This window comes from Penicillium argentinense (assembly GCF_028826775.1).
Source record: "Penicillium argentinense strain IBT 30761 chromosome Unknown utg000005l_segment0_segment0, whole genome shotgun sequence".
Taxonomy (NCBI): domain Eukaryota; kingdom Fungi; phylum Ascomycota; class Eurotiomycetes; order Eurotiales; family Aspergillaceae; genus Penicillium; species Penicillium argentinense.
Genome location: NW_026622664.1, coordinates 6,008,877 through 6,032,451, shown reverse-complemented (window position 1 = coordinate 6,032,451; position 23,575 = coordinate 6,008,877). Strand labels below are relative to the sequence as shown.

The 23,575-nt window shown below is 52.2% G+C and overlaps 9 protein-coding genes across 9 annotated transcripts; 5 read left to right on the top strand and 4 right to left on the bottom strand.

Moving 5' to 3' along the window:
- Positions 1–41: 41 nt before the first annotated feature.
- On the top strand, positions 42–1,678 carry N7532_007057 (aminotransferase, class III; the record flags this gene model as incomplete). Its single annotated transcript, XM_056619550.1, has 5 exons — positions 42–57; positions 135–446; positions 505–851; positions 915–1,367; positions 1,424–1,678. The coding sequence occupies 5 exons, from the start codon at positions 42–44 to the stop codon at positions 1,676–1,678; spliced, it is 1,383 nt and encodes a 460-aa protein (XP_056475709.1).
- Positions 1,679–2,171: 493 nt separating this feature from the next.
- On the bottom strand, positions 2,172–5,169 carry ysh1 (cleavage polyadenylation factor subunit YSH1; the record flags this gene model as incomplete). Its single annotated transcript, XM_056619549.1, has 5 exons — positions 2,172–2,716; positions 2,790–3,447; positions 3,505–4,651; positions 4,855–4,952; positions 5,017–5,169. 5 exons carry the CDS (start codon positions 5,167–5,169, stop codon positions 2,172–2,174), a joined length of 2,601 nt encoding a protein of 866 aa, XP_056475708.1.
- Positions 5,170–5,943: 774 nt separating this feature from the next.
- Positions 5,944–7,548, top strand: N7532_007055 (uncharacterized protein; the record flags this gene model as incomplete). Its single annotated transcript, XM_056619548.1, has 1 exon — positions 5,944–7,548. One exon carries the CDS (start codon positions 5,944–5,946, stop codon positions 7,546–7,548), a length of 1,605 nt encoding a protein of 534 aa, XP_056475707.1.
- Positions 7,549–7,914: 366 nt separating this feature from the next.
- N7532_007054 (Zn(II)2Cys6 transcription factor) lies at positions 7,915–9,998 on the top strand (the record flags this gene model as incomplete). The annotated part of the gene is made up of 4 exons (XM_056619547.1): positions 7,915–8,051; positions 8,181–9,299; positions 9,350–9,639; positions 9,697–9,998. The coding sequence occupies 4 exons, from the start codon at positions 7,915–7,917 to the stop codon at positions 9,996–9,998; spliced, it is 1,848 nt and encodes a 615-aa protein (XP_056475706.1).
- Positions 9,999–10,064: 66 nt separating this feature from the next.
- On the bottom strand, positions 10,065–11,125 carry N7532_007053 (sterol desaturase family protein; the record flags this gene model as incomplete). The annotated part of the gene is made up of 3 exons (XM_056619546.1): positions 10,065–10,264; positions 10,324–10,829; positions 10,893–11,125. 3 exons carry the CDS (start codon positions 11,123–11,125, stop codon positions 10,065–10,067), a joined length of 939 nt encoding a protein of 312 aa, XP_056475705.1.
- A 763-nt stretch (positions 11,126–11,888) lies between these two features.
- Positions 11,889–13,551, bottom strand: N7532_007052 (class I SAM-dependent methyltransferase; the record flags this gene model as incomplete). Its single annotated transcript, XM_056619545.1, has 9 exons — positions 11,889–12,018; positions 12,077–12,505; positions 12,575–12,761; positions 12,817–12,842; positions 12,908–12,948; positions 12,997–13,093; positions 13,143–13,184; positions 13,241–13,361; positions 13,404–13,551. 9 exons carry the CDS (start codon positions 13,549–13,551, stop codon positions 11,889–11,891), a joined length of 1,221 nt encoding a protein of 406 aa, XP_056475704.1.
- A 3,458-nt stretch (positions 13,552–17,009) lies between these two features.
- N7532_007051 (putative protein kinase (Lkh1)) lies at positions 17,010–19,318 on the top strand (the record flags this gene model as incomplete). The annotated part of the gene is made up of 6 exons (XM_056619544.1): positions 17,010–17,804; positions 17,871–17,952; positions 18,024–18,371; positions 18,461–18,920; positions 18,979–19,066; positions 19,124–19,318. The coding sequence occupies 6 exons, from the start codon at positions 17,010–17,012 to the stop codon at positions 19,316–19,318; spliced, it is 1,968 nt and encodes a 655-aa protein (XP_056475703.1).
- Positions 19,319–20,312: 994 nt separating this feature from the next.
- On the top strand, positions 20,313–21,887 carry N7532_007050 (amidase; the record flags this gene model as incomplete). The annotated part of the gene is made up of 2 exons (XM_056619543.1): positions 20,313–21,681; positions 21,736–21,887. 2 exons carry the CDS (start codon positions 20,313–20,315, stop codon positions 21,885–21,887), a joined length of 1,521 nt encoding a protein of 506 aa, XP_056475702.1.
- Positions 21,888–22,126: 239 nt separating this feature from the next.
- N7532_007049 (sideroflexin family transporter) lies at positions 22,127–23,336 on the bottom strand (the record flags this gene model as incomplete). The annotated part of the gene is made up of 4 exons (XM_056619542.1): positions 22,127–22,816; positions 22,870–22,964; positions 23,038–23,171; positions 23,233–23,336. The coding sequence occupies 4 exons, from the start codon at positions 23,334–23,336 to the stop codon at positions 22,127–22,129; spliced, it is 1,023 nt and encodes a 340-aa protein (XP_056475701.1).
- Between the last annotated feature and the right edge of the window lie 239 nt (positions 23,337–23,575).

The following is a 23,575-nucleotide window of genomic DNA, read 5'->3' as shown; positions in this document are numbered from 1 at the left end:
TACTTCCATTGTCTCCAGATCCCTCTGGAATACAAATCACTATGTCTGCCTCTAGTGGTATGTGATAAATTATTCCACTGGCGCACTGCTCCGACGTTCCATATGCCATTGTGGCTAACACTAACATCGTTCAGAACCGTGCCCCGGAATGTCGAGCGCTGTCCTCCACAGAGACACGCATTTCCTTCCGAAGAAGGCTGTTGGTGGCAAAGGCACATATATCTTTCTTGAGGATGGCACCAAATTCCTTGACTCAACTGGCGGGGCTGCCGTTTCATGCTTGGGTCATGGCCACGAGGGAGTCACCCAAGCGATCAAAGACCAGATAGACAAGCTATCATACTGCCACTCCGCCTTCTTCGGTACCCCGGTTACTGAGGAACTGGCACGATTTCTGACAGACTCAACTGGGAGAAAGTTGTCAAAGCTGTTCGTGGTTAGCTCAGGTGAGTGAACTAATTCGGCTCAACTTCGCCTTGAGACGTTGCTCACGACCCCAATCAGGTTCAGAAGCTGTGGAAGCCGCTCTGAAACTCGCCCGACAGTACTTCCTAGAGCTCCCAAGCCCTCAGCCGCAACGCACAAGATTCATTGCCCGTCTGCCCTCTTACCATGGTACGACTCTTGGTGCACTGAGCGTTGGTGGCCATGTTCTCCGAAGAGAGCCATTCGAGCCTATATTGGCAAATAATACCTCTCATATCTCTCCGTGCTACGCATATCGTGGTAAGAAGGAAGGAGAATCCGATATCCACTATGTTGGTCGCCTTGCTGCGGAATTGGATGCGGAGTTCCAGCGAGTAGGACCTGATACTGTATGCGCTTTCATTGCGGAACCAGTGGTTGGTGCAGTAAGTTTTCTCACAACTCAATCACATCCAAAGAAAAGGATTCTCACATTCGGGTATTCTTAGGCACTTGGCTGCGTACCTGCTGTGCCGGGATACTTCCCTGCCATGAAGGCAGTTTGTGAAAAATACGGTGCTTTGTTCATCCTCGATGAGATTATGAGCGGCATGGGACGATGTGGAACTCTTCATGCCTGGGAACAGGAAGGCGTCGTTCCTGACATTCAAACCATTGGTAAAGGTCTCGGGGGCGGCTATGCCCCCGTATCTGGCATCCTGATCGGCGACTCTATCGTGCAGACAATGGATAAGGGAACTGGCGTTTTCCGCCATGGACAGACATATCAAGGCCATCCTATCTCATGTGCAGCAGCCTTGGCTACGCAGAAGGCAATCAAAGAAGAGTCTCTCCTCGAGAACGTTCGCAATATGGGTGCTTACCTTGAGCAAAAGCTGCGTTTGCAATTGGGCGATCACCCATACGTTGGTGACATTCGGGGGAAAGGATTATTTTGGGGGGTAAGTGCACAAATCTACCAAATCGACGAATTCTGTTACTTACTCGATCAAACCAGGTTGAGTTCGTGAAAGACAAGCTTACAAAGGAACCTTTCGATCCCAGCGCCCGTTTATCGTTTCACATACAAGAGAAGGGACTGGAACCAGGATATTCCCTCTCTCTGTACGGCTGTACGGGTACTGTTGATGGTATCCAAGGTGACCATGTGGTGCTAGCGCCACCCTACAATATTTCTCGAGAGGAAATTGACCTCATCGTTGATGGGTTTTCCAGGGTTCTAAAGGATGTATTTGCTGAGCTGGACTTGTGACTCGAGTTTTATTTGAGCAGGGTACAAAGCACTATCTAGCAGCAAATTTGAAGCACTCTCTGGACGCCTTTCCAAGGGGTTCAAGCGATAATGCTTATGATAAATCTTGCGTTCAATGAAAAAATCAATGTTCTCTTTTGATTCAAACACTTGGTGAAATCTACACAGCGTACATGTAGTCGTCTCTGTCCGTCTCAATGTTGAATTTTGCGTATGCTACTACATGCAGTTGATCCGATAGAGCGAAAGAACTGTTGGCATTCTTAAGAAAATCTCGGTATGAACAAGCTAAGATGCCATTGGAAAGAAACCTGAATGCGCATCGAAACGAATTTAACTGAGCCAAATATCAATTTGATATCTCGTGACGAAAGCACAGCACTAGCTTTGAAGAGAACGTGGAAGAAATATTGATAGATTTCGTGACCACTAAACGGTATTTCCCATCCTATCATTATCGTACAATTGAGCTCGCATAGAAGCACCTCATCGTTCAGTCCTGTGCCTCGATAGCAGCTGCCTTCTTGATGGCAGTTGCCATCTCTACCTGACCTTTCCCCAAACCATTCGATACCGCGACTTCCCGAGGCATGGAGCTGGTTGCCCATAATCCAGCAACGGTTTCAATCGCTCGTTCAACTACGACCCGAACACGATCACGCAGGACTCCATTGGCACATTCAACCTCCAGGTTCTCAAGCCACACGCGAGCAACGTGCATGTCAACCTTGATCTCAAGACCCGGTACGGGAATTCCAAGGGCCTGCAAGCGCTCAATTTCAGCTGACTCGATATCGGCAATCCGCTCCTCGTTGATGTTTTCTGGGTTGATGTCACCGTTATTCTCAGGATTTCCAGTCACAAGGTCTGCAGGGACACGCGGCTTCTCGATGCGGGTAATATCAGAGCCGAATTGCGTCTCAAGCATCATTTCCAGACGAGCGAGACGCTCATCAGCGTCGACGTTGAAGTGGGGATTAAGCGGACCGTGATTTTCCTGGTCATGATGGTGATGGTGTTGGTTGTGTTTTGCGGATTCTAGAAGAACAGTGGTTAGAATAATCTGCTCAAGACTCATGTCCGGGAAGTGAATAAATCAAGGATTCCATACGTTTCACGGAAGCCGGACTGCTCTCGACCGTGAGAAGCACGGCCATAACGGCATCTGCGACGCCATCATTCATCATATTGCCTTCCCACTCCAACTCGATCTCACGAGAGCGTGAGTGGTATCGCAAAACGACGCAACCCATAACCAAGAAGGTCTGAGTTTCTCCAGAGGGAATTTCCTCGTCCGCAGTCTCTTCCTTCGGCTTGAGTTCGTCTCCATCGCCGTTGACCTCCTGCTTTGTCTTAGGCTCGCTCTTTGCCTTTAGTTCAATCTCCTCAATGGCACCAAATGTACCTTCCAGAGCCCATCGAATCAAATCCATACTCGCAGAACTAAGGGTGAGATGTTGCTTGCAAGTGATCGTGGTGGTCGTCAGTCCGGCGTACTCTCGAAGGTCATCCGGGGCCATGAGTGACAGGTCAAAGCCGTTTTGAACCAAAACTCCAGCCATCAGCTGGCCGTCGTTTTGCTCAGCTGGAGGAGCAATCTGAGCCAGTTTCCCCACAACCTTGGCGACCTTGTCCTTCTTGAAAGGGATACGGACCTCGTCGCAGTTAGCGGGAGTATAGACCTTTACCTTTACGGTCTTATCAGCGTTAAGACTCAACAGTTTAGACTTGAGTCGCATCATCTGGTGCTTCTCGCCATGAACAAGGATCTGTTACCACTAATAAGTTGCTGATGTCTGGAAACATTGGAATGGGCGAGCACTTACGACAACTGGCGCAGCAACTTCTTCGATGAAGTTCCGATTCTCGACACCATCAACGTGTGCAGCAAAGCTGATTTCATCAATGGTACACCGCCGCGGGATCATGACCTTCTGTTCCTCATCATTGCCACCAGGAACCCTTCCTCGGCCCTGGACTGTTGAGAGTTTGGACATGACGGCAGGAATTTGATCAGGTTCGTTGAGAAGCTGTTTAGCCATTGTACCCTCCACGCTGTAACCAGTCATAACGACGCCGTTCCGTTCGCTCGGTGCCCATCGTTCCAATAGTTCTCGACTGGTGCCCGTTTGAAGCATACCAGGGGATGCAATCATCACACAACCACCAACATCATCGAAGCGCTCCAAGCTACGCAAACTGCGGACAAATCGGAAGTCCCAAGGGCCCGCGCTCGCGCTTTTGTCTCCACTGGCCTCAGCCTCGGCCATTCGCTGCCGGAATAGGCGTTTGATATTGTCATTCATTGCACCGATATAGGTCTGATAGACGACCATGCATCGCCGGGCCATATTACCGATGTAGTAAATAGGAATTTTCTGTAGTTCAGGATGGCGCTCCCAATATTCATCGAGAATCAAAAGCAATTCCTGTGCTCGCCCCAGGGCGAATACGGGCATTAGAACACGCCCTCCACGGTTGAGAATTCCCGTGACTGACTTCATCAGCGCAGCCTCGCGCTCAAGTCGCGGTGGGTTGGACGAGATTCCGAATGTAGACTCAGTGATGAGTACATCGATCTTGATACCTTTCGGGACTTCAGCCGGAATTAAATGTCGATCTTCCTCGCGAGAATAGTCTCCAGTGAACAAGATGTTGAGGCCAGCGATTGAGACAAGGAACATAGCTGCACCCAAGACATGACCAGCAGGGAATGGTGTGATGCGGATGCTGTTGATAGTATGGGTTGTGTTGAAATCGATAGTTTCAATCAAAGGAAGGGTAGACAAGTGGTCGCGCTCGGTGTAGAGAGTAGTTCTTTGGTCGGAAGAGGAGGAGGTATTGCTGACTCGCACATTGTCTTGGATGAGCCATTTGTAGATAGCCTTCGTCGCATGTGTCATGAAGACCCGGCCTTTGAAATTCGTCTTGCTGAGAACATACGGGAGAGCGGAAGAATGATCAACGTGGAAACTATAGAAATTAGTATATTAGCATATAGCACATGAATGTGGCCTAAGCGAGAAAAAAATAAAAATAAAAAGAGGCTGTCTGGGGTTCTAGAAAGTGGAGCATGTACTCGAAAGCTGGCAGTTTTGTCCAGAACCACAAGGTGCAACTGCTTTTAATTTCCATGCGCCACCCCATAGGCCAAGCAAGATTGGAAATCCACGTACTGGCTAATCAAGAGAATATCGACTGTGCTGAGGTCGAACTCGTCGAAGAACGGGAGAGATGAGAATCCTTCTTTGGCTGGGTGCATGCCCGCATCGAGCTGCACGAAAAATAAGTGGTCGGTAAGATGGCTGGATTTGTGATACCGGTCAAGGGAAGCTTACCATGACCGTCTTGCCTTTGTACTGAATGATGTGACATGATCGCCCGACCTCGTTGCCTCCACCCAAGCAATAAAAGGCCAACTCATCCGAAGGGTCAACTGGCTCGTCATCTACGGACGTCCCCATCGCTGAGGCCTTGCGCTTCGCCGCCATGGTGAGGGTTGGTTGCCCAAATTGGAGTCGAGGGCCCGCTGTTTGTTCGCGATAAAGTCGGGCGCCAGTCCGAGTCGCGTCAAGGATCGAAGAAGTCGGAGATCAGCTGCAGGTAACATCCATGACCGAATGTGAAGCAGGGAAGGGGTAACGAAAGGAAAAGAGCGAAGGCGCGAGTAAATGCTAAGGTGACAGTGAATGCGAAGCAATGAATGTCAAAGAATCCCCCAGTCCTTAGGGTCCGTCGCGGCATGACCTAAGCTGTCACGTGCACAGCGCGATCCGCGGAGCAAAACCTCTACACGCCTGCGAAGCTCGCCGGGCCCCCCCTCCCGCATCATCCATCAGCCCAGCAGCCCCCGTTCTCCCGTCAGTACCTTTGCTGCTCCCTGCGCTTCGACTCTATGTCCCCGTTGCGGCTCTGAGATGGTCACACCTGGTGACTTTTGGCGGTGCGAGCAAACTGCTCAACGATACGACCACGCGTGGACGTGCCGTCACTTGGGGACGGCGCATCAGTCACCTCTTTTTCAGTGAATAGCCGTGGACAACAGATCCATTCACCATGGCGCAGACACGGCATCCCCAGCAACAGCAGCAACAGCCGCCGCCGCAATTCTCGAACCAACCATTCTCCCCCCTGTCTCCTCCCCGTCGCCTCACTCGGCATCCCCGGTGAATGGAGGCATTCCTCCACCTGCCAAAAAATCCCGATTGTCCCCACTTCCTCCATCGCAGACACATTCACCTTATGCGTCCCCGAGCTTCACTACGATGCAGCTTCCCCCACAGGGACAGCTGCCCATAAATGGGATGCCCTCGACCAACCTGCCCTCCTCGAGCTTGCCGTCAACACCGATGGCACAACAAGCTGCTCCTCCACCAGCGGCTCCGGGCGCAATGGGTCCTCCTTCAGTTCCTCCTTCTCGCCCAGTGGATGCTTCTGAACTCACGGATGTTCTAGCGTCTTCGGGCATTGACGTCAGGGAAGAAGAAGCGTTCCTCACGCACAGCTTCGGTGGGCGGAATGCGCAGGCGCAGACACCCGCACGAGGCCCGCAACACCAACAACCTCCCACCGTCAATACGTCGTTTACCTCTCAACCGACCACCACCGGAACACTATCTGCGTCGAGTAGTTTCAGCGAAACACCTCACGCCAAGCCGACGATCCCGCAAGGCTCTTTTCCAGCAGAGTCCTCATCGCAAGACACAGGTTCAATCAAGGAACCATCACGCGAAGACAGCGAGGCGGCTCGGCGTTCGCAGTATCATCTGCAGGAACCTTTCCTACTCACAAAGCTCCTTGAACAACGGATACAAAAACGCGGCTTCGAGCTTGGCGTCCGCATCCCCTCGGAGGGGCTGTTCCACCCGGTTCCCGGTCGTCCGCAGCCGATTGAAGTGACTGGCCCCGATGGCTCATCGGTCATCCGAACTGGTCAGACCATCTTGAATCAGGAAGGCGCTCCTCTCGTTGATATTCTCAATCTCGTGTCTCTGGCTTGCGAGGAACGTCTGCGCGGGGTTGTTGACTACTCCTCCAGTCTGGCTCGCAGTCGCCGAGCACACTCTCATGGTGTTGTACCCACAGAATGGAAAGATGTTGCCAAGCCTCTTGGTCCGGCCAACGGAAATACCGCCACCCCCTCTAAGCGTGTGTATCCCTATAAGGTTCCAATTCGCACAGATGGCGTCACAGTATTAACACATCCTGTTTCTTTAGGGCCCCATTCTGACGTCGAGACTGAGTCCACCAAGCCCACCGCTGAGAGATGCCGCGGCCTCGTTGGAAAGGAGACGTCAATTGAAAACAAACGAGCGACAAAGCGCACCAAGCGCAGCACCAACGCCATCTTGGGCGAGAGTGCCGGCATTCGAGCTGAATCAAACGATCCCACTGGCTCGGCCCCTTCGACGCCGATTGCCGACCGCGCCCCAGGCTTTGACAAGAAATCAATGAGCAAAAAGGAAGCCAGGAAAATGATCGATAGCAAGGAAAGCGAGGCGCAGCAGCACAAGCAGTCGGTTGAAACGGCTCGCCTGGCGACCAACAGCATGCTCTCCGGCCGCATGTTTGGAGCCAAGAAATCATACTCCTGGTTGAAACCCGGCGGTTCATCCAGCGGATTTTCCTCTCCTGCACGCCCTGCACCTGCGACCCCCACACCCGGGGGCGAGAAGTCAGCCAAGGGCCGCTCCGGGGAGTCGACCCCCGGCCAAGCTAAGCGACGTCTTGGTACCTGGCGGGAGGATCAAGAAAAAGGAGCTGGCATCCAAGTGCGTGATGTTCTGTTTATGCTCGAGGTTGATGGACGAGGCACCAAACATGTGCAAAAGGGGTATTCAAAGGATCCGAAGGAAGACCGCGCGCCCTGACACGGCCTCACCCCCCTTGTAACCTTATTTTACGTTCTTCCTGTGTCTCTTATTTGTATTTCTGAGGTCAGGCTACTACTCTGTAACGACCGATGTTCCCTGGGAGATCTTTGCATTGTCTGTGCGAATTCGGCTTGTGGCGTTCGGAAAGTGTACCCCTAGGGTAGGTTTGGGGTAAATATCATTAATGCCATATCTTACTTCTTAACCTCTCTTTATACTACTAGCAGATTTTCTTTGTAGTTGCGTCCAGGTCTTCGCATGGTCTGTCCGGGCCTTCCTCTTCCGGAATAGCGCGTCCCTGCCAGGCTTCCGCGGCCGAAAGCCGCTCGACTCCTCGACGGTCATCCATTCGATGTATACACCATGTTCCAGTGCTCGCAGTGCGAGAAGTCGTATCAAAGGAGAACACATCTCCTGCGCCATCAAGATACCCGTAAATTCAAGGATCATCCTGGCTTCGATTATTGGCACCGGCTGACAAACTCTAGATACGCGTCAGCGTGCTTCCAGCTGCCCGTTCTGCAACAAATCATTCTTGAAACCGTGCGCTTCCCACTTCACCTCTGAACGGTTTTTATCGGGAAAATAAGGCTGACACTATTTTTTAGGGAAGTTACTCGAAGGCACAGTAAATTATGCGCGAAGAAGCATAATCAACCTTCTCCCGTCGCGGCTCGACCGGGCAGGAAGAGACAGTCATGCGATTTATGCTTCTCTGCAAAAGCAGCTTGCGATAAAAACTTGCCCTGTTCACGATGCGTATCTATCCGGAGAGAGTGCGTCTTTACTGCACAGGGCGGGCCCTCAACCAGTCCTACTTCGAGGGCGGCGTTGGCCTGCCCGTCGCCATCGTTCAATCTCCCTCCTGGTACATCAAAGGGCAATGGCCCATTCTCATTTCTTCGGCACTTTACAAACCCGAGCATTCAAAAGGACCGACTTGCAATTGGCGAAACCGCCAAATATTCTCTGCGGAGAAACCTTGAAACGCTTTATTCGCGACTCGAGGTTGCGCTTGTGCCAACAGATCCAACACCAACCTTGGCCAGCGATCTCCAAATCCCGGACTTGCCCTTCCAAATGCCCTCGAGCTCAGATGAATCCATGTTGACCCAGTTACCGTCCGAGATTCTCTTCCCGTCGAAGCTCTCTAATCAACTCACTGAGATAATGGCAGAGTTGGTCGAGACCTCCAAATCCATGATCTCTGCAAGCGTCGGTGCTTCGGAAACGCTTGATATTATGGAGCTTACCACTCTCCTCGGGGTGTCTAACATATCTGCTTTTATATCAGCCTTTTTCCATTCTCTACATTGGCACTTGCCAATCGTTCATTTCCCAACATTCGACCCGGGAGATGTATCGAATCCTTTGCTACTTGCGATATTCATGGCCGGTGCCGCATACACTACTCCGCTGGATGGAGCATCGATGTCTCCATGGCTTCTAGATGTTGCAGAGGAATACATCTTTCGGAAAGTTTGTAATCTCCCAGCAATGCCCCCATCCAGGGATCCAGCGACTTTGTTGCCTACGCTGCAACTGATACAGAGTGCTCTCATCATTGAAATGTTGCAATTCGGCCGGGATGATTTGCAGACAAGGAGACGTATCCGGATCATTCGTAATCCGTGTTTGGTTTCTACAATTCGCTCTCTGGGCATGTTTCAATTCAAAAGAAGCGTGTTTTCAAAAATATGTGATGAGCGGGCATGGAGAATCATGGTGGCAGAGGAGATGTGCATACGGTAAGCTAACTATCTGCTGTGTAATTGGCTCTTTTTCTGATTGCTTCTAGTGTTGCGTGTTGGGTCTTCCTCTCTGACGCCTTTCTCACTGTCTGCTTCAAGAATCACCCCTCGGTGTCAACATTTGAGATGAATTGCGATTTCCCTTGGAGTGCTGAATTATGGGAGGCCGAAAGCCCCTCTGCCTTCGGTAGGATTGCCGCAGAGCACTCCCCGACTGAACAACCACTTCCCACTTTGAGAGAAGTGATCAGTCAACTACTTGATACCCCCATCAAAGAACAGTCAACGCCGTGGGGGGCCTTTTTATCGTCTGAACATCTCTTGATGTTGATCTACGGTAAGTAAATGGCTCCGCTCAATCTATTCAGCACTTGAAGACTAACGAGACATCCAGCTATCAATTCTCTTGCATTCCAGGCCAGAGTTGGCCTGCTTAAATACTTGCCAATCGACACAATAAGCTGTGCCGCAAGCAACTGGAAGCGAATATGGGACTCGGTTGTTGGGTCATCAGATCAAGAACAAATACTACATCTAGGCTACCCAAAACACGCCGAAGAGCTATGGTGGCTGCTGAAGGCCACACTGGAGGTGTCCGAAAAGCCCGAAACAGATTTCGCATATCTCGGAAGCAACGCCACCGACGAACTGGGAACTTTGAATGACTTCATCAGATCATGTTATCACAATGTCTGATGAAATGAATTATTTCGAATCAATTACAACATTTAATGCAGCTATGAAGTGGAGTCCCGTCCCTCCTTACTTTTGTTTCTTCGCCGCGAGCGTAGCCTCATCATTCTTCTCCATGAAACTATCGCCCTTTGGAGTGCGATATGTCCCTCCAAGCCGATCCCAGAAAGTCAAAAATTGACCATAATTGTAGTTGAAGTATAGATGGTGCATTGTGTGACATGATGCTCCGTTGATAATAACCGAGCTTGCCATGTATTCGGCGTCGTCTGGAAAATTTCAGTGAATATGAATCGAAAGCCAGCCAACTGGAAAATCCGAGACTTACGGATGAGGACAGTCCACATCGTGACAAATGCGAAAAGGCCTAGATAGGCAGTCTTTTGGAGCGGGAAGACCAATGGGAAAATGTGATAGGGAAGACTTTGCGACCAGCCATCTAATGGATGGAAGGCATAGCTAGCAAAAGGCGTCGGCACAGCCCATTTATGGTGCGGCTTGTGCAACCAGCGATAAACACTGGGGTGATGCAATCCACGGTGAATCCAATAGATTCCGCTGTCAGTGAAAAGAATGAACAACGGGTACTGCAAATAGGTGTATGCCCAGAATGGAGCCTCGCTGGAAAAGTCGTATAGTTTGGACCAGCCACGAATCTCCGCCAGGAAAAAAGGAACCGTGAGAACTGAAATGACCGGAATTGCTGAAATTCCTTGTTTAAGTTCGAGTTGTAGTTGCTTCGGAAGAAATCTCGGGTGTTCCACCAGTCGTTTGTCGAATATTGTGTGGTAGAGAACAAAGCTCCCCAGGAGATACATGATCATCGCAAAGACCCTACAAGTTAAGAATAGACATTTAGCAAACCATCCACTATACAGATCCTCGATATATTCTCACCATGCAATCAAAAATAAAGAGAATGCTTGTCTGGGAAGATCATCACGCTTCCAAAAGCTCGACTCGGCCCATTGAGATGGTTCCAAGGGGTAATATACCCGGACATGTCGATTGAGATTGGGGTCCCGCTCAAACAATGTGGAATTTCCAATCCCTACGAAGTTGTCTGGGACAAATGAAGCATAGAAACGATCAAACACAAAAGTGTCGAGAACATCGAGTAAGACGTCCATGATGGCGATGGATTTTCTCGGGGGTGACTTATTGCAGATCCTTGGGAGAAGATGTCGCTTTTATATCATAGATGAATGAGACCCATCGGAGAATACCTACAGGGGAATACCTACAGGGGAATACCTACAGGGGAATACCTACATCTCGGCGGAGAATCCGTATAAGGTGAATACGAATAACTACATGGCTGTGGGCAATCCCTACCGGGAAATACCTACACGAGTAGTACTATCCCCCTCTAGTGCCTTATATTTTTCTTTTATGCCTCCGATTACAAGGAAAAAAGCACTGTTATGAGCTTGAGCCGATCATCAATTCTGAAAATATCCCTTTCATATTTCCCACTGTTGCGCTCTGCCTAAGCCCTGGAGCTTTGGCAACTACGGGGAATCCCTACACGGAGAAAAAGGCCCAGCCGATCAACCCACCATTTCTCCACTTTTCGTGTCGCCACTAACCGGAAGAAACAGATCCGTTGTAGGGGGAGCTGGGAATACTCCTTCACGAACATACGACTCGGTTGAACAAATGAGGCCATTACCCCTATTCGATGCAAACACCATCCCAATTTTTCACGGCTCCCGCAACACGCTACTTGGCCATCCTGGGCAATACAGAAATGTTAGATCATTGTCATCTGAGCATAATAGCAAAAGCACAACTGTTCGTTGAAAGGGCTGATTTGGCGAATCTGGCCGATGGAGTTCAAGAAGATAGGCCCGCTATCCAATCCAACATGACTTTATATTCACCGTCCACAGGCTAGACTGAGTCGCGCTCTTGTTTGATTTCTGGCTCTCGGCTCGTCTCAGCCTCCTCCGGTCTGTCCTTGTTCTTATTCTTCAGAGCTGCTGCTTCTTCGGCCGTAGGCTTACGAGCCCACACGCGTTTCCTAAAATCTCATTAGCTTGAAGCCCTTATAGCTTTGATACCATACGGATTCCACTCACGCAACCTGGTAGAAGTGATGACGGGAATTGAAGATCTCCTTGCGGACCTTGGCCATCAGAATCTGGGCCTCGTCGTTTGTCCACGGCTTTGGCACGCCGTACTTGGTCAAGAAAAACATGGCCCATCCCTCCATTCCCGATGTCCACTGGTGATAGTGCAATCTGCCAGCTTCCTTGAGAATCGGATCCTTGGGCCACGGGCCGATCGGCCATTTGTAATTCTTCTCGTGGATGTCAACGAATCCCGCTTTTTGCAATTCCTCTTTCATCTGGTCTGCCCATGTGATCGGACGGCCCCAATTGTCTGCCGCTTCGCAACAGAGTTTTCCGAAATAGAGGGAGTGGTTGTCGTCGGGTACACTGGCGTCGTCGCAGCGGACACGTGGATTGCCTTCGAGTTGTTCGATCCAGCCTCCTGGAGTTAGTTTTCTAAACGAGTACGATGGGAGTTAGTTGTCTCTCGTGGTACTGTTACAAATCGAGGAGGGCGCGACTCACTCGTAGCATTGCTTGTAAAACTTGCCCCATTCCTCGGGAGTAAAAGATCCCATCATCTGACGGAGGTGAATGAGGTCAAAGGGGTCGCGCCAGGTCCACTCCTGCAAGACGTCGTCCACTTCCATAATGCAGTTTGGAGGGAGCCATGTCTCCGGTGGTGGATATAGATCCACCCCTCGAACAGTTGCTGTAACCGCAGGTTAGCCAAGGGAACATAAAGCACCGGTATTCGGAATGCTTACCATTTGGAAACGAGTCAGCGACATCTCTAGTTTGGAATCGATAGGTCAGTAAATTCCATAGAGTTTCCAAGCTGGGGCATTTCTGGCTCACATGGCCCAAGTGCCTCGACCAGTTCCGACGTCCAAAATATGCTAAAACGATGGCAGGCCGTCAGAATGGGGTACAAGATCACATCTCACGACCCAGTCAGAGAAAATCCGTACTTTAGGTTTGGTTACTGGCGCTTGGAAAAGCGGATTTGGCGTTTGTGAGTCAACTACCAGATACACAAGGTGGCTATGATGATCAGCTTCGCCCAGATTCAATGCGGTGTTGGGAAATTCACCCTGCTTCGTTGCTTTCGAACTGCTGTTCATCGGCGGGACTCCTATCGGTTAGGTCAGTATGCGGCGCTGCTTGGTGGGTTGGTCGACGTAGACTCACCAGTATTCGCCTTCCTTCAAGGTTTGGTATCGTCGTATCGTCGCCCATTCTCCATGATTCCTCTGTAGATCTTTGAGGAGAGCGATGTCGTCTCCCTGGGGATGCGCATCCATTAGTAGTGCTTAATGGAAGATTTTAGGGTTCTGAATAGGACAAGACTCACGACTGAAAGTCACTTGGCAGATAGTCATCGTGTGCGCTGTAATAGTTGGGGTCCTAGGTCGCGCCATGAGCCGGATGTCTGTATCGGGACGGATACCGCTATGGCCTACCACGGCGATTTTGTCTTCTTCCGAGTCGACTTCTGCCATCTTGACTGTTGGGGCACCCTCCTGGCTATCACTGCTGGAACAGTCCGAGTTGAGCGACGGGGACGAAACTCCTGCAGGGTTGAAAAACCGCAGTGCAGTGGAGCGCCAGAGGGGGGATGGCTCGACGAACAACGCTTCAGTGGGGGGGCACCATTCCCGTGCGGGACAGCCCGCTTCGGATTGACACGAGGCCGAATCAGCGGTGTTTTCGAACAGGGCGGATTCCCCAGTTCCTCCACGCCCGACTCGCCTTGATGGGCCAATATCGCCGCGACCCGAGCGCCGGTGCAGCGCCCACTAACATCACGACGGGGACGCTGCGTTGAAGAGGAACACGATGCGCAAAGGCCACGAACTGGATATGGTTTCAGAAAATATCATGGCCTTCGGATAAAACATGGACTCTGGGTCTGGAGACCGCCGTGATGCTGGTACAAGGTAGTAACGACTGCCCACATGGTTTCGCCCTGGTTTCGTGGCCGAAATTGCTGGTGGCCCAAGCGTAGGGGCTGTAATATTCCCCAGAGCGAGCTGCCTGACAGGTCCATGGGGGGAATACGACGGGAGAAAAATGCGGTGATTTGACGCAAAGGCAAGAATTCGTCATGAGAGTTTGACGGCATGGCGGTCAACGCTGTCGAAGGGGCGGAATCGGAGGAAGCCCGTGAGTTTGCTGCTGCCATCCTCTCCCATACTGCGAGTGGGTACGAGAAAGTCAAGTAAGATACTAGCAGTGAAACGTGAAGCCGTCTACACAATGAGAGATCTTCAATTCCACATGAAGGTACATATCAAAATACCCCGGATTTCGCATTTCACTCCTTGTGTTACGTGAGAAGGGCCGCGTCCTTCGAACCGTCCAATGATCACGATCGATTTTTTGGGTCGAACGTTATGCGATGGAAAGGCAATGCACCATGAAGGGCGCCCGGTGATTCGTGGGAAGGCTGTTCACGCATGTTTGGGCTGTTGATCGTCGCTGCTGCGTCCCCGGTCGTTTCTCCGCGGGCGGACTCCACATTCTTGCACTCGGCCGGCAACGCGCCAGGGTCCCTGGTCATGGTCCGCCATCGAATCGACAACGGAGGATTTCATCTTCAATGCAATGTTATTGCACTTCGTAAGTATGCCAATCTGCTATCGTCCAGCTTGATTTCTCGTGCCATTGGTTTCCCTATCTCCGGTGGAGCCGTGCTCGAAGGTTCATCCATCGACTGCCCCGTTCAAATCATCTGTACTCAACATACTGCCAATTCACGACCCTATGGGATATCAGTGTGATACCACTGTTGGATATTTTGGAACTTCCTTGACAGCCACCTACTGGATAATACCTCGAGATGCTATTGTTCTACCTAGGTATCGCAAATCTCACTTATCCGAGGGCCCAGTACACTAGTACACTACATCGTGTGTTGATGGATTGGTATGACATCATATCAAAAACTACGTGAATGAGAGGGCTTCTAGTCCATGAAGTAAGGTCAAATGCTATCATGCAGTTATGGCCACACGTACACACACTACGGTGCGTCAATAGGATTGAGTTCATACATTGTATTGCTTGTAAAAAGAGTACTAGCTACGTGAGTAGAGAGGCCGTGGTGATTATATATTTCGTAGAGCTTCGGCGACTGCTCAGCGCCGAACATCGTAGGTGGAATAGTTGACAGCAAGGTAGATAGCTATACACTGCGAATCGAACCGAACGTCATCAAACTTCATTCTATTTTAGTTCACTTTCATTTTCGCTCCGATTGTACTGTGGAGAAGGATTGGGATGAGTCGGGTTCTCGAACCCGGGTTGTCCCCTCGGAAGCGATGGATGGGAGCGCCCAGATAGGAAAACCCGGAATATGCACTTCCAGTTTGGTCGGCTGTCGATCGAGTTCGACAAGTGAAGGGTGCTACGTATGAGAGTACTACCTTCTGCTCGCTACTACACTGCAGAGAGTGGGAGTACCCGCGGGTATTTGGCAGTGCGTGTCGTGGAATGGTGAGGTCTCCGGTGGAGTTAGGGCTTAGAACCCCAGATAGTCTAAATGGGTGGCGGGTTTTCGAATGTTCGATGGGGCTGCAAGTCACTCGCCCTAGTGTAATTCGCATTGTGTGCTGGACACTCGACGATCGGATGAAACCGCAGCTGCATAAGGTACATGGCCCTTGGGATCACAGTGGGGATCCAACGTCACCCGCGGGCTCCCTTGCAGCTGGCGATGCAGATGCACATCCCGACAGCCGCCCTGCGCTGACCGTCTTCTCTGTGAGCTTAATTCGGCGGTTTCACCAGTGCAGTTTCCAGGTCCCTGGAGGTCTGCTGAAATCAGGGGATAGAATCAAACCTGGGATCAACAGTACCCTCAGGTAGCCTTTTTGCGCTGCTCGCGTCTGCTGAGTCAGCATATCTCATCAGGTGATCGGCTGCGCAGGTCCGGCGAGTGCCTGCGTGAAGACCACAGGCCTGCCGGGCCTGGTATCGCCGTTGGACTCACCCATACTGCCTCTCCCGCGAGATGCAAACGGTCCGAGGGCGATGCAAAGATGAGATGAAAGCGACGGTCACTCGAGAACGCTGTGACTGGCGGCCTCGGGGCTGGTGGGGAGTCGGCTAAGCCAGGGCTACGCGCTCCATGGGCGGTGGCGGCCTCCAGGCCAGACTCGAAGCTGGCCCAGGGGGCAATGGGCTGGGCGAAATAGATTAGTCGAGGTGGGCGTGAAGTGCAGGGGCCCTGGGGCCGTCCACGCTGGCTGCGGTCCCCTGGACCGCAATCGGCGCAGGCGTATTACTCCGGTCGTAGGGTGGGTGCTATTAGTGTTCGAGGTGTAGACCGTGGCTGTGGCTTCGGCTTCGTCCAGGCCAGAGGGAGACCTTCAGCCTCCGAGAGCCCCCAGGATCCACGACATGGGCCCGTAAAGATCAGCTAGAGTAAATGATAGATTCGTCAAGTCCGGAAAAAGCATCTCGCGTGAATTCACTCGCACATGGGGCCGCGTTGAGGGCGGATTCACTGGACGGCGTGGACTGGATCGGCAACTCTTCCAAGTCGCCCGGCATCACCACTTCGCCTCTTCCTCCCCTCTTCTCTTTCCAAATCCCTCCTCTCCCGCGCACCTGCTTCTGCTCCCACTCTCCAATGACTTCGGTCTGCGAACCCCCTTCATTCTGATCCCCGGAATTTTCGAGGAAATGCGTCTCTGATCTGACCTGTGCTGTCCTGCCCGACCGCCTCGTCATTGTCACGTCCGGCGAATCCCTTCCGCAGTCTCTGTCACTGCCTCGCTCACCCTGTCGCTTCGGTCCCGTAGGGACGCTCTCTGATTCTGTCGCGAGTGCCGTGTCCGAGCTCTCGAGAAACTCCCCGCGGCCCTTGACGCCGCGCTCAGTCCGTGAATCTACTGCTTTGCCAACTGCTCCCACGCCTACCGTTGGTGTGACGGACAGGACTCCTCCGTACACAATGTCCACGCCCTCCACGGCCACTGCAACCCATCCTACTCACCAACATTACGGGTATCCCCATTCCTCCTACCAGGCGACGACCTCCTACCCAGCCCCGACCACCGCTGCCGGGGCTCGTCTTCCGAACCCCTACGCTTACTCCGTGCCCTCGCCTACGACGACCACCCTGCCCTACGCTCAACCGGCGCGAGTCCCTCCTGCGACCTCGACCTCCTCCGCCATGGTCTCGCACCACAGCGGCTCCAGTGCCGCCCCTTCGCACACTTCCCGGCGCAAGAAGAATCCCGATTGGGGCGAGTTCTATAAGAATGGTATTCCCAAGGAGGTCATCGTCATCGACGATAGCCCGGGTCCCGATGGCTCCAAGGCCGCGCCGCCGATGCCTCCTCACGGCGCCGCCGCCCCTGTTCCCCAGCCCGCCGGCAAGCGACGACGCACCGGAATCGATACCGCCTACGACATGAACTACGTCGACCGACCCGCCTTCTCCATTAACCCCCAGCAGTACGGAGAGAACAACTCTTCTCACTCGCTGTCCACAGACAGAACTACTTCTCTTCACACCACCGCGCCCACCTCCCTCGGCTCACAGGGCAGCTCCAACGGCTCCAACGGCATCCTCTACGAAGATCCCACCATCGGCCAAAAACGCAAGCGGACCACCCGGAAATCCGCGCGCGACGAACAGAAACGCAGAGAGTTGGAGACTGCCAGTGATGCCTTTCTCTCCTACGTTCCGCCGCCCAAGCCGATCATCAAGGCCAAGGACGTGCCGGTTCCGGTAGTTCGTGATGTGAGTAGTTACCAACTGTTTCTCGAGACCACCAAAAAATATCCTCTGACCCAACTTGGTAAGCAGTATGCGGCCGCGCGCCATGAGAAGTTTGACGACGATGATGGACATTATATAGTCACGCCCGATGTGCCATTAACCGATCGATGTGAGTGTCCTCTGCAATTCCGTCCCTTTTATTTTGTCCTCGCGACCAGCGTGACTGACATGTTGCTCAAGACTCGATCATCAAACTCCTGGGTCAGGGGACCTTTGGCAAGGTGGTCGAGGCGTACGATAAGCAGCGGAAATCGCGCTGTGCGGTGAAGATTATTCGATCGATCCAAAAATACCGAGATGCCTCCCGGATCGAACTACGGGTATTATCCACCTTGTCGTCCAACGACAAGAGCAACAGGAATAAATGCATCCATCTCCGCGACTGCTTCGATTTCCGCAACCATATTTGCATCGTCACCGATCTCCTCGGACAGAGTGTCTTTGATTTCCTCAAGGGCAATGGCTTCGTCCCATTCCCCAGCAGTCAGATCCAGCAATTTGCCCGCCAACTATTCACCAGCGTTGCCTGTACGTGTTTAAACCCCCCACCCAATACCCCCGGGATGAGGAAGGGAACATAGCGGGAATTCCCACTAACACTTCTTTTTTTTTCTTAGTTCTACACGACCTTAACCTTATCCATACCGACCTTAAACCCGAAAACATCCTCCTTGTCAGCAACGCCTACCAGACCTTCACATACAACCGCACCATCCCTTCCTCCTCTCATGCAAACCCCCGCAACGCTCGTCAACGGCGAGTTCTCCTTGACAGCGAGATCCGCCTAATCGATTTCGGTTCTGCGACCTTCGACGACGAATACCATTCCTCTGTCGTATCCACTCGCCATTATCGAGCTCCGGAGATTATCCTCAATTTGGGGTGGAGTTTCCCCTGTGACATTTGGAGTATTGGGTGTATTCTGGTGGAGTTTTTTACTGGTGATGCTCTCTTCCAGACCCACGACAACCTGGAACACCTGGCCATGATGGAGGCCGTGATTGGCACGAAGATCGACTCCAGGCTGGTGCGACAGGTGGTGCAGGGCCGGGCTGGCAGCCACAACTCGGCAGCCAAGTAAGCACTGTTATGCCCAACTCTCTTTCCTGATTCGCATACTAACAAACATTTTCAGGTATTTCAATCGCAGCAAATTGGACTATCCGAACAACGAGACAACTCGTGCTTCGAGGAAGTACGTGAAGGCCATGAAAGCCCTCTCCGTAAGTCTCCCATAATTCGCTTCCATGTCATGATCTAAACCACTAACAACTTAATAGGACTTTATCCCGATCAACACGCCTTTCAACCGCCAGTTTCTTGACCTACTCCAGCGCATCTTCGTTTATGACCCCAAGAACCGCATCTCGGCCAAGGAGGCCCTGAAGCACCCATGGTTCAAGGAGAGCTTGATTGACGATGGCACGGAAGCATACCGTATCGGAATGGGCCTGCACCGCTCGGTCCCTCGCTAGTCAGAGCTGCGACTCACTTCGCAGGAGTCCCTTTGAGGCTCCCGACTCTTCTGGCATCTGGCGTCTTTCGGGTCCTATTCGGGATAGATGGTTCACATTTGAGGTTAATTTTTCAACGGAGGTTCTTAAGGATCGGATCGGACGGTGTTATTCTTTCCAGGGAAAATGACGATTACGATGGTGCCTTTTTTCCAATACTTTTTTTATTCGATCCCGGAGATGTTTCCCCCACCTGACACCTCCAGTCTGGCTTTTCCCCCTCGCATTTTTATTCTGTTAAGCATCTCGCGACGATTCCGCGCGATATCTTATCTTACATCTATTTATCCATACTTTCATTCCCTTCCGGCGCATTTTCCATCGCACAAGGTAAAGGTTGCATTTGTCTCTTATTTCAGTGTCCTGGGGATATTGGGGGATCCCCGGCCACATTCTTATACCATGTTGTTCAACAGTGATATCTTGGCGTCTGTGGGGTGGCATGGAGGTGTACATAGGCATTTGCCTGGTTCCTCCATTGTTCTTTGTTTTTTTCTATTGCACTTGTGCCTTTATTACCAATAGAACTCGACTTCCATCTCGTAATGGAAGATGTGATTTCATTCAAATCTTGCACTCGGCGCTCGACTTGCAAGTGTGATTCGAAGTGACCAGTTTCTCCATACTTCAATCCCATTGTAAAAGATACAAAAACTTCAATATCCAATGCAATGATTATACCTACTGCCCCGCGGCTGTGGCATAGATCCAGAGACAATTCGTCAAAGTGCCAAAGCAACAATAAGTCAGCGAATTGATAGACAGTACTGTAATGGTATTTCCACAATTCCCCGAGCCAGGGAGCCAATATTACCAAAAAAGGGTATTACGAATACGATAGACCCGGCTACCTATCATCGAGGCGGCCCAACAACAGTCTTCTACTTCCACCCCTCTCACTCGGAATTGCAGGCACATCACCTCGATACAACTGCGGTGGCACTGGCCTTGCAATATGAGCTCCGACGTAAGAGCAAACAAACCCGATGTGACTGAACTTACAATCCCCGCATTCCACGCCCTCCTGCGCGAGGGGCGGATGAGGATCATTGATATCGTCCGTGAATACCTCGCCCGTATCGAGAAATACGACGGTACCTTGCACAGCACGATAGGCGCAGGCTTCGACCATATTGAAGAAAGGGTATACCGTGAAGCCTATGACAAGGACCAGTGGACTGTTCGTGCCCTCGCCAAGGGAAACACTGCATTCCCACCACTGCACGGCGTCCCCATCCTCCTCAAAGACAACTATTTGACAGTATGCCCGCTCACCAGCGCCGGCTCAAGAGCCCTCGTGTTCATGGCGGCAACAAGAGACAGCGAGGTGGTCTCGCGCCTCCGCAAGGCCGGCGCAATCATCCTCATCAAGACGAATATGCACGAATTCGCCTTACATGGAACGACCACTTCCTCATGCGGAGGACAGACTCTCAACCCGTATGATCTCACTCGCACCCCGGGTGGCTCCTCCGGTGGAACGGGAGCGGCACTTGCGATGAACCTGGGGTTGGTTGGATGTGGAACCGACACGATGAACTCGCTTCGTTCGCCGGCGTCTGCGTGCTCGATTGTGGGGTTTAGACCGTCGTGGGGTGTAGTTCCGTGTGATGGCATCGTGCCCGTTTCCGAGACTCAGGATGTGGCTGGGCCGATGGCGAGGTGTGTTGACGATGTACGAACTCTGTTTGATGTGATGAGTGGCAACAGACCACGCCTTGGAAGAGCGCAGAAGACCACCAATGTTCGCATCGGCATCTTGAATGCGTACTTCGATCTCGAGAATGCAGACTCAAGCCCCGAGGAAATCACCGCCGAGAACACAATCGTGCAAGACATCGTCCGCAACGCCCTCTCTCAGGTACAAGACACAGCAGATATTACCCTAGTCCCCATAAACCCGAACAGCCACCCAGACTGGCGCGTGTCAACCCTCCTCGCCAACGCAGATACACAAGCCTTCGAATTCAGAGAGTGTCTGGATATGTTCCTACAGTCCTCGATCATCAAGAAAACTCCAAGTCGATCCCTCGAGGCCATCGTGAAGAGCGGTAAATATGACAAGGAGGCCGTGACGGAGGTATTCACTCTACCACTATCAGACCCAGAGACATACTGCCGCACAAGCGAGGCATACCAGACCCGCCTGTCGAATATCGTAACGTTGAAAGAATCAGTCGAGCAGCTCTACGAAGAAAACAAGATCGATGCCCTCGCATATCCGCACCAGCGACACCTCCCTATCAAGGTAGGGCCAACCGTTCAGCCGGGACGGAATGGAATCCTTGCGGCACTGACGGGAAGGCCGGCTGTTTGTATTCCTGGTAAGTACTACCCTTTAAGACATAATCTCAAGGTATGAAGCTCACAAAGTGCAGCTGGATTCAGCCCTGCTACGCCTTCTGCGGTTATTGGTGTACCCGTTGGGCTGGAACTAATGGGACAAGAGGGACAAGATGAAGAATTACTGGATCTGGCAGAGTGCTTCGAGGGGATTCTCCAGGCGAGAAAGCCACCGAAGTGGGAGTAGACTAGAAAATTACCTTCAACCATATTCCGAGGTAGTTTCGATAGATGAAATTCGAAGCTTCATATGACTTGATATAGAGATGGATCTTTAGAAGAAAATGTATAAAATTCGTATCAAATCTATACCGAAAATTTGAACAAGAAATTGTGATGCACCCTCAAGAGATCTATTCACACGCGCACATGTAAATGCAACTGCAACGCCAAAAATAAACAAGAAACGAGCAAAGGAAAAAAAAATTATATTCCGCGGTTGAACTCCACCATACCACCGTGGCCGCCGCGCTCCCAGAACTCCTCCTCCAGGCTGCTAGCGCTGATGGCCTGGCGCTGAGGGAAAGCAGCCAGGGCCAGAGGCAGCGCGAAGAGAGAGGTGGTCAGAACCAGACCCAGGTTGACAGGCAGGATCATGCGGGGGCGGGACTTCAGCCACTGGGTCTTCTCCAGACGGACGAGAAGCAGGGGCGGGATCACCATGATCGGGGTGGCGTTCAGCACACGACTGACGGCAGTTTCGCCGACGGCGAGGGTAGCGGCCTTCTTACTCTTGCCCAGGCTCTCCAGAGGATTTGCGTCGTCGCCGAGCTTCTCACGCTTGGTCCGCTCCTCCTCGGACAGAACGGGGTAGACGTCGATACCGCGGCGGATCTCCTCACCACGCATAAGGAAAACGTTCAGAGCGCTAGCGCTGGCGACGGCGGCGAAGGGGACCAGGCGGGACAGGATGAGGCGGGTGTTGGGCGCAATGCCCTTGATGCGAGGAACGAGGGCGTTCAGACCCAGCGCGACGGAGCACGAGGCGGAGACAGCCATAAGATAGGACTTGGCAATCTGAGAGGTGGACAGCGGGGTGGACTTGTTGGCATTGGCATTGTTGACCGCGACGTTCAGCGACTGGTTACCGATCTGCCAGAGAAGAGTGCCAGTGGTCTGCACCGGTTTAGTTTGTGCTTGTGTGACTTCGCGCGGTGGGGGAATCTCACCTGGAGGCCCGGTGTGAGCATACCGGCCGTGACGACCAGGTTAGTGAGCACGTAGGCCGACATGCGGAAGGGGAGCATTACGGGCTCGCCAGTGTCTGTAGGGTATCCGTTGTCAATCGTGAGTCCCATCTTGACGCCGTCTCTTTATCGTTCAACACGGGAACGTACCGGGGTGTAGGGTCGAGTCGACGACCTTCTTTGCCTCCCACAAGTCCGGAGTCATGGCAGGGATCTTCTTCTGTTTGTAGGACGCGATGAGCTGCTTGGCCTGGTCTAGGCCCGCGGACGAGACCAACAGTGTTCTGATCGTTCAATTAACATCGTTGCACCCAAAATGCGCCAGAAGTGGTCGGGCCGACTCACCGAGGGTCAGCAAGGTCCGCAGCATGGCGAACACGGCCCCAGTAGGTAGTCAGGTCATACTGAGAGGCAGGCAGGTCGCGGGGACCCGGAAGCGAGGCAGACATGGCCTGGAGAAACGACAGAAAGACCGGGGGTGCCGAGAAGGTGGGAATACTCGTTTTTGCGGGGAGCCGATTTCTTAAGGTTTCTTTTTTTACGATAACCCCAAAAGGCGGTGAGGTGATAAGTGGTTCTTACGGGCGGAACCAAGCGGTCTACCGGGCCGGTCTCCGAGGAACGGCGACAGGAACAGGTTCTATTGGGGAAAGTAGGAAAAGAGCAAGTCACAGGGGCACAAAAAGTA